Source organism: Erinaceus europaeus, chromosome 2, assembly GCF_950295315.1.
Source record: "Erinaceus europaeus chromosome 2, mEriEur2.1, whole genome shotgun sequence".
NCBI lineage: Eukaryota > Metazoa > Chordata > Mammalia > Eulipotyphla > Erinaceidae > Erinaceus > Erinaceus europaeus.
Window position 1 is genome coordinate 138080802 of NC_080163.1, and position 18160 is coordinate 138098961.

General features: G+C 39.3%; 1 protein-coding gene and 1 non-coding gene across 5 annotated transcripts in view; one reads left to right on the forward strand and one right to left on the reverse strand.

The window, feature by feature from the left end:
• Positions 1–18160, reverse strand: part of LOC103114860 (cytochrome b5 type B) — an 85470-nt gene that overhangs the window by 35013 nt on the left and 32297 nt on the right. For 3 of the 4 annotated variants that reach the window (XM_060185229.1, XM_060185228.1, XM_007524585.3), the window contains one exon: positions 12331–16962. The exons of the other annotated variant lie outside the window; for it this stretch is intronic. In XM_060185229.1, coding sequence (XP_060041212.1) covers positions 16872–16962 — 91 coding nt within the window. In that variant the 3' untranslated portion in view covers positions 12331–16871. Of the gene's footprint in view, positions 1–12330; positions 16963–18160 lie in introns of those variants that run through there. 4 annotated transcript variants of the gene reach the window in all.
• LOC132537397 (small nucleolar RNA SNORA48) lies at positions 5889–6021 on the forward strand. Its single transcript, XR_009548832.1, has one exon. It is a non-coding gene; the product is annotated as a small nucleolar RNA SNORA48 (small nucleolar RNA).

The following is an 18160-nucleotide window of genomic DNA, read 5'->3' on the forward strand; positions in this document are numbered from 1 at the left end:
GCTCCATACTCCCAGAGGAATAAAGAATAGGAAAGAAAGCTATCTAGGGCACCAAAGTAAAAACCCTGTGGTGAGGGGGGGAGGGTGGACATTCGGCTTCCTTGGGTAACGGGGGTGTGTGGGTGGTGGAAATGGTGTTTCTGTACACTCCTATTAAATTGTAGTCATATAAATCACTATTTAATTAATATGAGAGGGGAAAATTGTATGTCTCAAACTTTTTAAAACAGACTGAGTCTTTTAAATATATAGGCTGAGTCTTTGATATGTTGACTCTCTCAAAAGCCTAGACCAGGTGCAGAAGCAACCGGTGGCATAGCTATATACAAGATGTTGGGTATTATACAGCAAATCCTAACAAAGGGACTTTTCAAAGTTAACCCAATTACCAAATAATGTGATGATAACAGTAACTATCCATTGTCTTCTTGAACCCTAAGACAGCAGGAACCTCACATTTCCACTATAGAGCCTATATTTCCCCCAGTCCTGGAACCTTAGGGTGGGGCACACTTTCCTGCATGCTTCTCTCAGTTCATATCAGATAATATTGCATCCGCTGATCGCAACCTAATCAACGCAACGAGTGCCACCCCAGCATGCTTCACTTCAGACTGTGTCCAGAGACTTCAGGTGTGGAATGACAACCCTTCAGCTTCATTACTCAGGTGAGACCTTTCCTTTCATAGTATTCTCTAAATCCATTCCAGATGGTTCACTTCCTAACAAAGTCCCAAAACCTAGATATAGACCAGGTCCCCTGAGATAGAGCATATGTTCACACGTATCCATAAACTAGGGCAAAATATATACCTGAAAGCAGAAGTATACAATAGTCTGCAGTGAGTACCCCACAACACTTCATCTGCACTATTCCAGCCTTCAGGTCCATAATGGTTCAACAATTTGTTTGGCTTTGTATGTTAACTCTCTTTTCAGCCACCAGATGCTAGCATGATGCCAACCAGACTTCCCTAGACAGACGACACCACCAATGCCTCCTTCATGGCTTGTGAAGTGTCCCTCTGCAGGTGGGGAGTGGGGGTTTGAATGGGGTGCTTGTGCGTGGTAGTATGTGTGATTAACCATGTGTGCCATTACCTGGCCTCCATATTTTATTTTTGTGAAAGAGCTACAAAGAGAAAAATAGAGACATAGAGCACTGCCCAGCTCCGGCTTATGGCTTATGGGACCTCAGAACCTCAGGCATGAAAGTCTTCTTCGATTGCTCAACAATTTGTTTGGCTTTGTACGTTAACTCTCTTTTCAGCCACCAGGTTCCAGATGCTAGCATGATGCCAACCAGACTTCCCTGGACAGAGGACACCACCAATGCGTCCTGGAGCTCCACTTCCCCAGAGCCCTTCCCCACTAGGGAAAGAGAGAGGCAGGCTGGGAGTATGTATCGACCTGCCAATGCCCATGTTCAGTGGGGAAACAATTACAGAAGCCAGACCTTCCACCTTCTGCATCCCACAATGACCTTGGGTCCATACTCGCAGAGGGATAAAGAATAGGAAAGTAGGGAGTCAGGCGGTAGTGCAGCGGGTTAAGCGCACTTGGCACAAAGTAAGGACCAGCAAGGATCCTGGTTCGAGCTCCCGCCTCCCTACCTACAGGGGAGTCGCTTCACAGGCGGTGAAGCTGGTCTGCAAGCGTCTTTCTCTCCCCCTGTCTTCCCCTCCTCTCTCCATTTCTCTCTGTCCTATCCAACAACAAGGACATCAATAATAACTACAACAATAAAAAAGGGCAACAAAAGGGAATAAATAAATAAATATTTTTTAAAAACTGTTAAAAAAAGAAAGAATACGGGAGTCGGGCTGTAGCGCAGCGGGTTAAGCGCAGGTGGCGCAAAGCACAAGGACCGGCATAAGGATCCCGGTTCGAACCCCGGCTCCCCACCTGCAGGGGAGTCACTTCACAGGTGGTGAAGCAGGTCTGCAGGTGTCTATCTTTCTCTCCTCCTCTCTGTCTTCCCCTCCTCTCTCCATTTCTCTCTGTCCTATCCAACAACAACAACAACAATAATAACTACAACAATAAAACAACAAGGGCAACAAAAGGGAATAAATAAAATAAATATTAAAAAAAAAAAATTTAAAAAAAAAAAAAAAAAAGAAAGAATACAGGGAGTTGCACAGCAAGTTAAGTGCAGGTGGCGCAAAACGCAAGGCTCACGGTTCGAGCCCCGTCTCCCCACTTGCAGTGGGGTCGCTTCACAGGCGGTGAAGCAGATCTGCAGGTGTCTTTCTCTCCCCCTCTCTATCTTCCCCTCCTGTCTCCATTTCTCTCTGTCCTATCCAACAACAACATCAATAACTACAGTAATAAAACAAGGGCAACAAAAGGGAATAAATAAATATTTAAAAAATAGGCCAGCTCCCCACCTGCAGGGGAGTCGCTTCACAAGCGGTGAAGCAGGTCTGCAGGTGTCTATCTTTCTCTCCCCCTGTCTTCCCCTCCTCTCTTCATTTCTCTCTGTCCTACACAACAACAATGACATCAATAACAATAACAACTACAACAATAAAAACAACAAGGGCAACAAAAGGAAATAAATATAGCTTTGAAAAAAATTTTTAAAAATAGGAAAGCTATCAGGGGAGGGGATAGGATACAGAGAGCTGGTGGTGGGAACTGTGTGGAGTTGTACCCTTCTTATCCTATGGTTTTGTTAATGTCTCCTTTTTATAAATAAATAAATTTAAAAAGTCTTCTTCATAACCATTATGCTGTCTCCCCAACCCAGTATATTTATTCTTTTTCTTTGTAAAAAATATAATATCCTGTGATCATCAATCATTTTAATTATTTTTGATATCCAAGAGTTATTTAATGTTTACTGGATGATTGAATGCTCCTTCTGTTAGTAATTCTTTTTCAAAAATAACATGTATATATTCTGTTACTTATTTTTATGTTAACCATAAATATCTTTTAATTTTAATCTAATATTAATTGCTTTTTGGTGTAGGTTAAACTTTTAAAAAATAAATTGAATATCTCAAAATGCCAAGATTAAGTTGCAGCAAAGATCTACTGGTGAGGACCCTGATTGCTACATGTAACTTTTTGTTTGCTCAATGGCCAAAGTCAAGACTGTAGATTTTAAACAGGGATACAGAGATTACAAAGGCTCCTAAGATGAATATGGGCCCCAGATCACATCAAATTGATGGGGTTTACAGTCAACAATATTTATACACCTTTTCCATATTTGGAAGCTACTCTCTTCCCTGATCCAGCTTTCCAGTCCTTTTTCCAGCCATGACATCATCTCCCCAGACAATAACTTGGGTCCACCTGCATATCAGATGTCAGGCTCAGGAAAAAGAAAAAAAAAAAAAACTAGTATAGTCATGGACCCTTTGGAATATAACTAAAACAGGCCTACTAACTATCTTCAAAATGGAGACCCCCACACACACACACTGTCCATCTGAACTATTCCAGCTTTTAGGTTCATGATTAGTCAACAATTTGTTCAGCTCCATATGTGAACTCTTCTTTCAGCCACCAGGTTCCAGATGCTACCATGATGCCAACTGGACTTCCAGAAGCAGAGGACCCCACCAATGTGTCCTAGAGCTCAGGTTCCCCAGAGCCCTGCCCTACTAGGGAAAGAGAGAGACAGGCTGGGAGTATGGATCGACCTGCCAACATCCATGGTTAGTAGGGAAGCAATTACAGAAGCCAGACATTCCATCTTCTGCATCCCACAATGACCTTCGATCCATACTCCCAGAGGGATAAAGAATAGGAAAGCTATCAGGGATAGGGTGGGATACAGAGTTCTGGTGGTGTGAATTGTGTGGAGTAGTACCCCTCTTATCCTATGTTTTTTGTCAGTGACTCCTTTTTGTTTCTTAAGTATTTTTTAATATTTATTTATTCCCTTTTGCTGCCCTTGTAGTTATTATTGTTGTTGTTATTGATGTAATTGTTGTTGGATAGGACAGAGAGAAATGGAGAGAGGTGGAGAAGACAGAGAGGAGGAGAGAAAGACAGACACCTGCAGACCAGCTTCACCTCTTGTGAAGAGATTCCCCTGCACGTGGGGAGCCGGGGCTTGAACCAGGTTCCTTATGCCAGTCCTCGCGCTTTGCGCCACGTGCGCTTAACCCGCTGCACTACCACCTGACTCCCCAGTGACTCCTTTTTATAAATAAAAATTTAAAAAAGAACTGTTTTTTTTTTTTAAATGTTCTTTTCTACCATGCCAGCAGAGGGCACATTCCCCACTTCACTATACTCCAACTAACCAACCAATCCAATCCAATGTATTCTAAGCATCTACTATGTGAACAAGGATTTGCACAAGTCATGGTGAAAGAACACAAAATAAGAATAGTAGGTCCTCGGGGGCGGGCAGTAGTGCAGCAGGTTAAGTGCACATGGCACAAAGCGCCAGGACTGTTGTAAAGATCCCAGTTCGAGCCCCTGGCTCCCAACTAAAGGGGGGTTGCATCACAAGCAGTGAAGCAGGTGTGCAGGTGTCTTTCCCTCCCCATCTCCCTTCCTCTCTCGATTTCTTTGTGTCCTATCCAACAACAATAATAATAAGGACAATAAAAATGGGAAAAAATGGCCTCCAGGAGCAGTGGATTCGTAGTGCAGACACTGAGCCCCAGCAATAACCCTAGAGGCAAACAAAGAGAATAGTAGGTCCTCAACATTATAGCATAAGCATGACGAGGAAAAAAAATAAATCCAGCTGATATTAAACCAAAAGATATTTGAGGCCTAGTTATAGAACATGGTATTAAAGTTATGGTTTCCAAGAACCTACAGATTATGTTAAGTGAGATTTATTGTATCCTATACATACCCTGCTGTCAAAGAAGCTCCAGTATATTTAGGGAGACTATCATGGTGACTAGCTTGGTGCCAAATAATAGAAACCACCATGAATGTGACAGGTACCTTGACAAAAGGTGAATGCAACTGTTTTCAAATTACAATATAATCCTTAACCTCAGAGGTAAATAATGCTTCCTATTGCTGAGTTTTGTTCATTTTGGACTTGGAGACTCATGTATGCGATTTCAGTGTTTTCTGATTGGGGGTGGGGGGGAGGCACCACAGCTCCACATGTTCCCCTTGTGGTGGTCACTTTTTTTTTTTTTTTGCCTCCAAGGTTATTGCCATGGCTCGGTGCCTGCACCACAAATCCACTGCTCCTGGAGACCTTTTTTTTTTTTTTTTCCCTCCTCCAGGGTTATTGCTGGGCTCAGTGCCTGCACCATGAATCCACCGCTCCTGGAGGCCATTTTTTCCCCCTTTTGTTGCCCTTGTTGTAGCTTCGTTGTGGTTATTACTATTGCCCTTGTTGACGCAATTCGTTGTTGGATAGGACAGAGAGAAATGGAGAGAGGAGGGAAAGACAGAGAAGGGGAGAGAAAGATAGACACCTGCAGACCTGCTTCACCGCCTGTGAAGCGACTCCCCTGCAAGTGGGGAGCCAAGGGCTCCAACTGAGATCCTTATGTGTAGGTCCTTGAGCTTCGCACATGCACTTAACCCTCTGCGCTATCACCAGACTCACGTAGTAATGACTCCTATGTGTTGTTGGTGCTAACACCAGGCAAGGCATGAGCTCTATTGGGTGAGCTGTCACTCTGCTTCCCTATTGATGAATATCATAGAGAACACAAATATAATTTCATTCTTACTGATTTTTTTCTCATGTCTTTAAATTCTATCACCCAAGTTTCTTTAGGTCTTTCATGAACTGAAGAACACTGTCTCATGTTACCCTGTCTTTGTAGAATTACCTCTTAAATTCTTGTCACCACTGTGTGGGTTTTGGAAGGAAGCAGTCTGTAGCCCTGTGGTCTTTCTTACCTTAAAGCCAAATCCATCCAATCATGAAAAAATAATAATAATGTCCCTGTCCTGGGTAGGGTGGCATCTATCTGGTGGTGTCCATTTCATATCAGCCAGAGACAAAGCAATTCCTTGTTTATCCCCTTGGCTTTAGGCCTATGCCCATGTTTGATTCATGCCTTGGATATATAGACTAAAAAAAAATAAATTCCAATAGAGGGCATCCACAATGTATCTGACTAGTACTCTTCCAAAATAGTCATCAGAGTACAAGAAATTGTCACAGTAAAAAAGCAACCTTAGCAGACATAACAAAAAATGTAATGTGGTTTCCTGGAGGAGACTCTGGAGCACAAAGATACTAAGAAAAAGCTAGAGAAATGTGAATAAAGTATGTGAATTTTTTGGTTCATGAATTGTAACACCTATATCATCCTAATGTGAGAGCTTATAAGGAAAACCAGCACTGGGTTTGTGGGAACTCTGTACTATATATTGTTAAGTGGTTGGCAAAAGAGTGCACTTGGATTGTGTGCTGCTTTGCAATGTGCAAGACCTAGGCTAGAGTTCAGTCCCTATGACATTGAAGGAAGTTTTGGTACTGTAGTTGCTTTCACTCTCTGCCTAAAGAGAAAAAGAGGTGTTTGTTCTAAAAAGTAGTTTATTTGAAATATTTCTGTAAACCCAAATAACATTGGCAGTTCAATCTATTTACAGAGAAAACAGGACTGGTTTGTGGCTGGTACTGTGGATAACACTGAGAATTCATCTCAAAATTCTACTTGGGGGGCCAGGCACTGGGTTAAGCACACATAGTACTAAACACAAGAGGTTACGCAGGATCCAGTTCAAGCCCACAGCTCCCCACCTGCAGAGGGGTCGCTTCACAAGCAGTGAAGCAGGTCTGCAGGTGTCTATCTTTCTATTCCCCTATCTTCCCCCTACTCTCTCAATTTCTCTCTGTTCTATCCAATTAAAACAATCAGAAGAGAAAACACTAAGCAGAACTTGGGCTGAAGTTGATGTATTGCACCAAAGAAAAGACTGGGAGGGGGGGTGTTCAGGTCCTGGAACATGATTGAAGAGGCAGCACTAGTGGTAGTTGAATTGCAAAATGTTATGCATGTACAAACTATTGTATTTTACTGTTGACTGTTAACCATTAGTTCCCCAATAAATTTTTAAAAATTAAAAAACTGGGAGTCGGGTGGTAGCACAGTGGGTTAAGCGCACGTGGCGCAAAGCACAAAGACCAGCGAGGATGCCAGTTAGAGCCCCCGGCTCCCCACATGCAGGGGAGTCGCTTCACAGGCGGTGAAGCAGGTCTGCAGGTGTCTATCTTTCTCTCCCCCTCTCTGGCTTCCCCTCCTCTCTCCATTTCCCTCTGTCCTATCTAACAATAATGACATCAATAACAATAACTACAACAATGAAAAACAAGGGCAACAAAAGGGAAAATATAAAAAATAAAATTAAATAAAATTAAAAATTAAAAAACTGGTGGTCGCCAGGAGTAGGGTACTAGTAGTGCTGGTACCAAGTACCAGTGATAACATAACCCTGGAAGAAAAAAAAAAACATTCTACTTGGAAGTTTGAGATAGCTCAGCAAATCTGTTTATGGCTGCCAGTTCAGATACAGTATAACCCCTGCTGGGTCTAAGTACTTTAATACTAGCTTTCACTATGGCCCTATATTACATGGAACCTCTGAGAGCTGAAAAGCCTTCTTCCAGAAGATGTGTTATCCATGAATATAGACACTTAAATAAAATATACCCACAAGCAAAGTATTCAAGAGTTTGTACATTAGGTAACTGATTTCCCTGACTCACAAATTTGAGAAATGGTCCTCCATGCCTTTAATGCGACCTAAAGTAGACATTGTAATAGCTGACCAACCAGTGCTTGGAGTGGACACTAATGTAGCTACCCTGATTCCTGTGGATTTTCTGATTCCAAGTTTAAGTTCATCATAAGGTCCAGTTGTACTTTCTACCCACTAATTTCCATCAGACATTATTCATAATTCATAACATTTTTCCCCTTTACCTGTTGGACCTCTATGTTACTTTATGAAAACAATGTTATTTCAAAGGGATGTTTCTTTCCAAAAATACCTAGACTTGGAATGGAATAGAGTTTCTATCCTATATAAGCATAGGTATTAAACTTAGGTATCCTTGGAGAGGCAACCCTACAAGTTTTTTTTTTCCCCTTTTGTTGCGCTTGTTTTTTTTTTTTTTTATTGTTGTTGCTATTGATGTCGTCATTAGGAGAGAAATGGAGAGAGAAGGGATAGACAGAGAGGGGAGAGAAGGGATAGACACCTGCAGACCTGCTTCACTACCTGTGAAGCAACTCCCCTGCAAGTGGGGAGCCTGGGGGTTGAACTGGGATCCTTAACACTGGTCCTTGCGTTTCACGCCACATGTACTTAACCCGCGGCACTACCACCTGACTCCCAACCCTACAAGTTTTTTAAGGACATAAGTTGCAGAAGTCATAGTACTTAGGAAAGTTGTCTCAGAAACCCAAGTTAAGTAGCTTAAGATAAAAAGAAAATTAACTGAAAGATCCAGAGGTTGAAGCTAGTCTTAAAAGTTAATAGAAATGGGAGTCGGGCTGTAGCGCAGCAGGTTAAGCGCAGGTGGCGCAAAGCACAAGGACCGGCAGAAGGATCCCGGTTCGAACCCCGGCTCCCCACCTGCAAGGGAGTCGCTTCACAGGCAGTGAAGCAGGTCTGCAGGTGTCTTATCTTTCTCTCCTCCTGTCTGTCTTCCCCTCCTCTCTCCATTTCTCTCTGTCCTATCCAACAACGATGACAACAACAATAATAACTACAACAATAAAACAACAAGGGCAACAAAAGGGAATAAATAAAATATTTAAAAAAAAAATTAATAGAAATGTTCAAATAGTACTGCACTATTTCACTGGATGGTCCAGATTAGGAACAAATCGGCTTTGTTTCTCCCAAATATATTTTATGACTACTGAGTACATTTTTGTATAATACTTTACAGTGAAGATAAATAGCTGATGCTATCTTATTTTTATTAAGACAAAACAAAGTAGTTCAAGTGGGGAATGAGAAGAGGTTAGGGCTAGAGCTAAGGAAAAATACATAAAAAATATCTTTAAAGGGAAAAAAATAGTGGGGGCAAAGTTCCTATTTCTGTGTGTTCTGCTTCTCCCAACTTCCATCTTTATTTGTCCCTAAGCATCAGCATGTGAGAATCATCTTTGTTGTGGACATTGTCCTACTGCTCTGTAAGATAATGTAACACTCAAATAAGATTTCTTTAAGGTAAACGAAATTTAAGCATCTAGTTGTAATTTTTCTTTCAGGTCCAGGTAATTCTAAAGTTAGCATCAGTGTTTCAGTCACAGGCACCAGAAACAAAAAAAAAAAAAAACACTGTATTTGCAATGATGGATCATTAGTCACACTTGTAACTAACAGCATTTGTGTGTCTGTGTGTGTATATATATATTGCTGTCTTCATCAATAAACTTGAATGATCTTTTCATGATACAGTTTTCAGAACTGGAAATGACACTTTCCAAATCTAATGCTAAATGGCACAGAATAGATTTTCCTATGAAAGTCTTTGAGTATTCCTTTGTTTTTAAACCTAAGCAATAGGGGGACCAGATGGTGGTGCACCTGGTTGAGTCCACGTTACAGGTTCAAGCCCGTCCCCCACCTGGAGGAGGAAAGCTTCCCAAGTGGTAAAGCAATGCTGCAGGTGTCTCTCTGTCTCTCCCTCGATAACCCCCTTCCTCTCAATTTCTGGTTGTCTTTAGAAAATATAATAAAAAATTAAAAATAAAACCTAAGCAATGTGGTAGTATGGGGGACTGAACCTGGGACTTTGAAGCTTCAGATCTGAGATGTCCTTAAAAGGCAATCAATTAACAATTCTCATTAAAGAACACTATATTTACATATAGTTTCAGGGGGAAGGGTAGACAAAGAGACTCTCATGCCTGAGGCTTCAAAGTCCCAGGTTCATTCCAAACCCCTAGCCCCAAACCATCAATGAGCCAGAGATGAACAGTGCTCTGGTAAAAAAAAAAAAAAAAAAAAAAAAAAAACACAATATAGTTTCAGGTTAAATCTAATTCAGGATGCTAGGCTGGGTGATGGGATTGAAACAAAAGTTATGTTTGGGGGAGAGAAGATAATAGTGATTATATAAAGAAGTTCCCATGCCTGAGGCATTAAAAAAAAAAAGCTGAGCAGTGGCCTGGAAGGGGTTAAATAAAGTTATGTGAGGGCAAGAGAGAGCATAATGGGTATGAGACTGTCATGTCTGAGGCTCTGAAGACCAAGACCAAAAACTCATTGCATCCCTCCACCCCACCAACCAGAGCTGTACAGTGCTCTGGTTAATAATTACATAGTGGTCCAGGAGGTGGCACAGTGGATAAAGCACTGGACTCTCAATTGTGAGGTCCTGAGTTCAGTCCCTGGCAGCACATGTACCAGTGATGTCTGGTTCTTTCTCTCTTCTCCTATCTTTCTCATTAACAAATAAATTAAATCTTTAAAAATAATAATAGTTACATGAAGTTCTCATAATGCTGTTTATGGATTTCCCTAATCACCTAATCATTCTCAGCTCTACTTATAGCTATTTTTCATTCAAAGTTGTTTTAAAAAAAAAAAACAAAGCTGTTTCACATGAGACGAGAGAGAAATCAGAGCATCACTCCAATATATATATATATATATATATATATATATATATATATATATATATATATATATATGCAGTGCTAGTGATCAAACCTGGGGTCTCAGACATATAAGCCCAGTGCTCTCTACCAGGTGAACCATTAATCTCTATTTGGAAAGCAAGAGTGGAAGTTGAGGTTTAAGGCTAGAAAAGGGCTTAAATCCAGCCTTTCTTTTAACTGTGTGGCCTTGGGCAAAGCAAGTAGTAAAATGTGGATATTCTCTAAAGTGCAAGAATACTGTGAAGGTAAACATCAGACAGGAGACGGTTCACCTGGTAAAGTGCACATTTTTTATGTATGAGGACCCAAGTAAGAGCCCCAAACACTACGTGGGAGCACCATGAAAATGGAGGAGTTTCATGAGTGGTAGACTGGTACTATTATTCCTTTCTGTTTCTCTATCTTAAAAAAAAAAAAAATTTTCACCAGAAACAGAGAATCTATAAAGTGTCAAAAGACAATTCATGCATGTAGTAAGTTTAACATAAGATAGTGCTAAAAACTGTATTTCATCTAAAAGCAACTTTAGGCTCTCCTGAATATTTTTTTTAATATTTATTTTATTTATTTATTCCCTTTTGTTGCCCTTGTTTAATTGTTGTAGTTATTATTGTTGTTGTCGTCGTTGTTGGATAGGACAGAGAGAAATGGAGAGAGGAGGGGAAGACAGACAGGAGGAAAGATAGACACCTGCAGACCTGCTTCACCGCCTGTGAAGCGACTCCCCTGCAGGTGGGGAGCCGGGGTTCGAACCGGGATCCTTCTGCCGGTCCTTGTGCTTTGCGCCACCTGCGCTTAACCTGCTGCGCTACAGCCCGACTCCCTCTCCTGAATATTTTATAAAAGAATTATGTCTTTCAAAATGCTGATATAGGACTAAGGTGGATGGCCTATGAAATGTATAGTACAGTTATCACAGTAATTAATGTTAGGTTACTCATGTTAAATTGTTGGTTCTAGCTAACATGAGTAACCTAACATTAATTACTCTGATAACTGTACTATACATTTCAATTTAATAGGTAGCTAGTGTTTTTCTGATGTTGAATTTACATAAGTGGAGTCACAATCTCCTATCTCAGGTTTTCAGGATTTGTCAAGTATCTCAAATACTCAGCCTCAAGAAGAATACAGGCTTATGAACTATCAGAATCAAGAATATATACCACATTCTAACATTAGAAGTCAGACTGGCGCTACCTTTCTGTTCTGCTCAGCTTATGTAATAATGAAAGAACCAAACCCTAATATTAAACCTTCTAACATTAAAACAGTATTTTAATAGTGATTGTAAAAAATTCCCCTTGTTTTATTAACACAATCATTAGAACTACAACCTCAATGTTTAATTTTCCCCAACAGTTTGGCTACTTCCAAGAAAAACAATCATCTGAAAACTGGCATTAAAGATAAAAACATTAGTACCTTGTATTGACTTCTATTTACCAGGTGGTACAATAAAAACACAACTCTTAATGTGTTAGTCTGGTTTCTAGTTCACATCCTATTGGATTTAGAAAAGTTTTGCTTTTTTTGTATCACAATTATCGAATAAGAAAGTCGCTTATTAAAAAAAAAAACAAAACTGCAGCAAGAATCCTTCAGGACTGCAAAACACCAAGAAGTTACACTAAGCACAATATCAGCAAAGGCGCCTCCCATGCTTCTCAACATTTCTTCAGAACACCTGAGGATTATAAAGCCAACACTTCTACTTTGATTAAAACAAAAACAAAAACTTTCAAAATAACTGTAGTCCAGGCAAGAAAAGAAAAACAGTATCTTTATTGTGTGTAGTTTTAACAAACATTCACTGTGTGCAATTCTAGCAAAGACAAAGATCTTTGTCCAAAATATGCTGAAATAAAATAGGTAAACAAACTTCATTATTGAATACACAAAAGGAATGTTAATATTATTTATCTACTTGTGAAGAGTGAACTAAGAAGGAAGTTAAATAATCATAGTAATGTTCTTTCTGTGCAAACAGCAAGTACGGAATATAGGTGTGGACAAAGGGCAGCTCCGAAAGCTCACAAGTGAGATTTTAGATGAGGGCGGGTAACTTGACAACTTCCTTTCTATGTCTTAGAACTAACTGCCCTCTGAGATCACCCCCACAAATTCCAAACTGGGCTCTTTCAGAGGACAACAGCCAAATGTGGCTGAATTCCCCACTACTTTTGTGATATTTGGCAAAAGAAATGAAATGATTTAAAAAAAAAAAACCCACTCTTTCTTGTTGAGACAAGACATGTCTGAATTCATTTCTCCCGGGGAAGGAAGTAGTGAACGTTAAATGTTTTACATTTCAATCTCCTAAAATGGAGTTTAATCAGATATATATCACATGAGATTTTTAAGCATGAAATGCCGTAAGTAATAATATACCTGGCCTGAAAATATTTTGCATTGCTCCACATCAGAAGTAAATGCATATGAACTCAACAATTACCTTATTTCATAACAGATGCATACATGACAGCTGCTAAAAGAACTCCACAGGTTCCAATTATAGATGTCAACGGATTTTTATTTTATTTTTTACCAGAGCACCAGCTCAGCTCTGGCTTATGGTGGTGCTGGGGATTAAACCTAGAACCTTGGAGCCTTGGGTTCTTTTTGCATAACATTATTTGGAAAGGTATCTCCCCAGCCCTCCAATAGACTTTTATTTCTGCCTAAGTAGTCCCATAAGACCTAAACACAATATAAACTTTGTCCCCTCCACTTTGTCTTCAAAATACAGAAATTATTTGGAAATTAAAGTCACATCTTATAGAGACAGAAGCTGGGAAGTTTTGGAGACCTGTCATTAACATCCCTATTTCAGTGGCATAGACATTCTCTCACCTCCTCCTCTAGAGATCAAACTGTATGGTGTGCAGCAGTAGTTAGTGCTCCTTGGAAATAAATAACTAAACATCCCCAGAGACCTGCTCCAGAGGCCATAGTCAGCCAACTGGGACTGGCTCCATTTGCTCTCCAGTGGGGTTTTCAAAACCTACCAACCTCAAGACTATTTTGAGAATCTGAGTACACCTCTAAAAACAAATGTCCTTTTAGATAGATTTGGCTAACATACTGTATTACTTTACTGTTTAGAAAAGCTAAACAATAAATCTGGCTGTTTATATAGGTAGCAGAATAATAGTAAGTAAAAGTAAGTAATAATAGTAAGTAAAAGTAAAAGTAGTTTCTTCTTTTTTTAAAATATTTATTCCTTTTTGTTGCCCTTGTTGTTGATCATTGTATTGTTGTTATTGCTGTCATTATTGTTGGATAGGACAGAGAGAAGTGGAGAACGGAGGGGAAGACAGAGAGGGAGAAAGACAGACATCTGCAGACCTGCTTCACTGCCTGTGAAGCAATTCCCCTGCAGGTGGGGAGACAGGAGCTTGAACTGGGATCCTTATGCCGGTCCTTGTGCTTTGTGCCACGTGCGCTTAACCCACTGAGCTGCCACCCAACTCCCCTAAAAGCAGTTTCTATAACACAGTGACGTCGCATTTGTTGTAGAGTTCAGAAGCCTGGGTACTAAGATTTCATGAATGGTTGTTATATAGTATGAAAACCTTTTTTTTTTTCCTCTGGCTCTGAGTAAGAAAAAGTTTACCTATAAACAGAAAAGGCAACCAATACAAAATTAAAAAAACAAACAAACAAAAAACCAAACATACTTTTTGGATAGTTTACCCTAAAAGTATCAAAAACACAATTTTACTGAAGACAACTATCCTTTAATGTTTCTTGTAGGCCAGATGATTTGCATTCAATTTTGGAGATTCTAACTACCATCCATGAAATCCATCCAGTACCCAGAGTACTTTTCATTTTCTCACTGGTTTTAGCTTGAAAGTTCCCTTGCCAGCTCCCTAAGTCTTTATCCTTTACTTCTACCAAAGGTGGCCTGGGGAGACAGCATAACAGCTATGCAAAACTTTAATGCCTCCTGAGGCTCTGAGTTTCCAGGTCCAATCCCCAACATGACCTTAAGGCAGAGATGAGCAATAAACTGCAAAAGACAAAACAAAACAAAAAAGTAAAGAAAACCACTAAAACAAAGATGACCCCATGTCATGCAACTTAATTGCTGTAACAATTATGTGACAATTCCTACTTAAGGTAACCTTTATATTCAAATGGAAAAGTATCCAATCATACCACTCTCTACATATTAAACTAACTTAAAGGGGGGGGGGGGCAGTAGCCCAGTTGGTTAAGTGCACATGGCATGTATGGCACCAACCAGCGTAAGGATCCAGTTTCAAGCCCCCGGCTCCCCACCTGCAAGGGGGGTTGCTTCACAGGTGGTGAAGCAGGTCTTCTCTCCCCTTGTCTGTCTTCCCGTCTTCTCTCTATTTCTCTTTGTCCTATCCAACAACAGCAATGGCAACATAACAACAAGGGCAACAAAAATGGAAAAAAAGACTTCCAGAAGCAGTGAATTCCTACTGCAGGCACAGAGCCTGAGCAATAACCCTAGAGGCAAAAAAAAAAAAAGTCTTCAAGTAACATCTTCTAATACACAAAAACATTTTCTTTAAAAAGAGGATATACACTTGTTTGTTCAGGGGCCTGAATCTGGAACTTCAGAGCATCAGACATGAGTCTCTTTTTATAAACTTATGCTACCTCCCCCAACCCCATTTAAAAAAAAAAAAAAAACATTTTCTAAAAGATAAAAAATTTGACCACATTCAGAACCCCAATATATAAAAATCAAACTAAAAATTCCTAAAATTACTCTTTAAGGTCATATCCAGGTGTTCAAGTACAGGGTTAAAATTTTGATGAATTCTGAATTTACTCAACTGCTAAATCACAGGATACAAGACCTGGGCTGAACTTTTTCTTAAATAGCTTTCATGAGCAGACACTGGTTTACTGCAAAGTTTCCTGTTCTGTCAACTGTCTGGCAAGCTGGAAGGGGGAAGAGATATTGAACAGTATCCATGAGTCTTCTTGAACTAAGTTGCTCCCTACTGTACTTAACACTCAGAAACAAACAGTAATGCTCAAAGAATAGGGAGGAAGAAAAAATGAAAATCATCAGATGGTGGCAGAATCAGGAACTTACACAGGAAAAAAAAAAAAAAAAAAAAAGTAAATATGCCAGAAAAATCCCGAAAGCAAAAAACAGTAACATAACACTAAATAATAATCTACTTCTCAATAAAACATTCGCCTGATGGGGTGGGGAAGCTATCAGTATCTTTTATTCTCAACAGAAAAACAGAACAAAACTGCAAATTGGAGCCATGAGGTAAAATAGAGATAAAATGGAAATAATCTCTTATCAGCATCTCCCACTTTTGAAAGTCATTTTCTATAAAGTCATTTTACTTTACAAGCCAAACAAAAGGTCAAATATTCTATCTCTGGTCAATTTGAAGTTTCTTGTAAACAGGGAATAAGAATTCTGCTAGTCAGTAAGTAGAAATGCATCACACTTTCAGATACAGCTGTACATCATTACAAGTTTTTTTTTTTTTTTTTTTTTTTAGCAATAAAAGGTGTGGGGAGGAAGAACACTAGAAACTAGTATCAAAGGCTAGAGTCTTTGGTGCTTTATGTCCTAATATTCCTCAAAAGAAAGATTATTATGTAATTCTCCCTATCCCCAAAATTCATCATCTTTTCTTCTTCTGTTTCTCTCCACTCCACATAAATAAGAGAAGTATTGTCCAGCATTTTGGGAATGAACCACCTGGAAACAAGAGCTACCTGCCATACTAACTTGGAAGGAAGGATATGATCATAAGGTTTTAACAAATAGAAACATGGACTGTCATTTGGCAGTAGCATTTTAAATCAGATGTGCAACTTCACTTAATGAATTAAATCTGCACTGGTAAATAATTAAGCCAGAATTCTATATTAATCATTTAAAAGAAAGATGGACCAAAAAAAGCTTACAGATAAGAATGTGCTACCCTGTTAAGAAAGTCTCGTATGCACTTAAAATATTGGAAAGCATTTTAACAATTGGCAATTAGTCTAAAAAATATGGACGGCAATTAGAAACTCAAGTTTTGAAATGTAAAGGTACACAAGAAAACTGAGAGAAGAGAAAACTCAGGCAAGGACTGAGAATAATGCGCAGGTGCTTAGGAGTAAGGCTCAGAGATGAAAGACATGGGTCAGGTCTGAGGTGGGTATCTGGCCAGCCATCTCGCTCCAAAAGAGAAAATACAACTGGTAGGATTCAGAAAGAGGGCACCACTGCAGCCTCCAAACAAGTCTCTAGTTCTCACTCCCAAGTGGATATACTTTCCAGACTTCAATAAGATCTCCTCAGGAGGACTTGCTTTCCGAAGTATAGTAACGATATAGGAAGCCTAAGAGAACAGCGCCTATGATGGGTAAAATCCAGTATGACCAGCAACTAGAAGTGGGGGGAGGAAAGGGAAGTAATAAAAGCATGAATATTTAATGCCAAACATTTGTTTTCATTAAACACTCACATTTTAATATTTTATGAGAAAAAGTTTTGATTTTCTATGACAAATTAAACTTTACCACACAGGAGTTGAAAGACAAGTATATGGATTAGAATAGGAATATTAAACAATTTTTAAAGATAAAAAATAGAATATGTAGTATAATGCAAATGCGTACAAACACACTTCTACGTATATGCTTATATATAATATGGTTTCTTTCTCTGGGATATGGGATTATTTGGCTTACATTTTTCTTCCTGTGCATGCTATTCTACATATTCTACAGGTTACATTTTTTAAGCAGGAAGAAATTATGTGTGTATATATATATATATATATATATATATGCATACATATGAAAACTTACAAGAAATAACATCTAGCACAATTATTGTCCATAAGACATCTCTCCCACATGCGTTTAAATTTTTAACCCTCACAAAAAATTCTATAAGATAGATACTATTATAATTCTCATTTTATGCTTAAAAAATTAACAGCTCTGGGAAGTCGGGTGGTAGTGCAGTGAGTGAGGCACACATGGCGCAAGGACTGCCATAAGGATCCCCCCCACTCCTCATCTGCAGGGGAGTCGCTTCACAAGCGCTGAAACAGGTCTGCAGGTGTCTATCTTTCTCTCCCTCTCTCTGTCTTCCCCTCCTCTCTCCATTTCTCTCTGTCCTATCCAACAATAATAACTACAACAATAAAACAAGTGCAACAAAAGGGAATAAATAAAATGCACACAAAACCTATAAAAAAATTAACAGCTCTATACCCACAATCATAAAGCTAAGTGAGTCAGGCAGTCTGATTACAAACCTACCCCCTTGGCCTCATTAAATCTGATCTGTAATAAGGAATACAAGTACAAAGAATAACCTCCAAAGTCCTATAAAAGACTTTCCTTAGGAGTTCTAGGACAATCATTACTCTGTTTAAAATAATTCTTTTTTAAAATAGCTTATTAGAATTGATATTTTATTTTTTTTAATATTTATTTACTTATCCCCTTTTTGTTGCCCTTGTTGTTTTATTGTTGTAGTTATTGTTGTCAGTGTTGGACAGGACAGAGAGAAATGGAGAGAGGACAGGAAGACAGAAAGGGGAGAGAAAGAGAGACACCTGCAGACCTGCTTC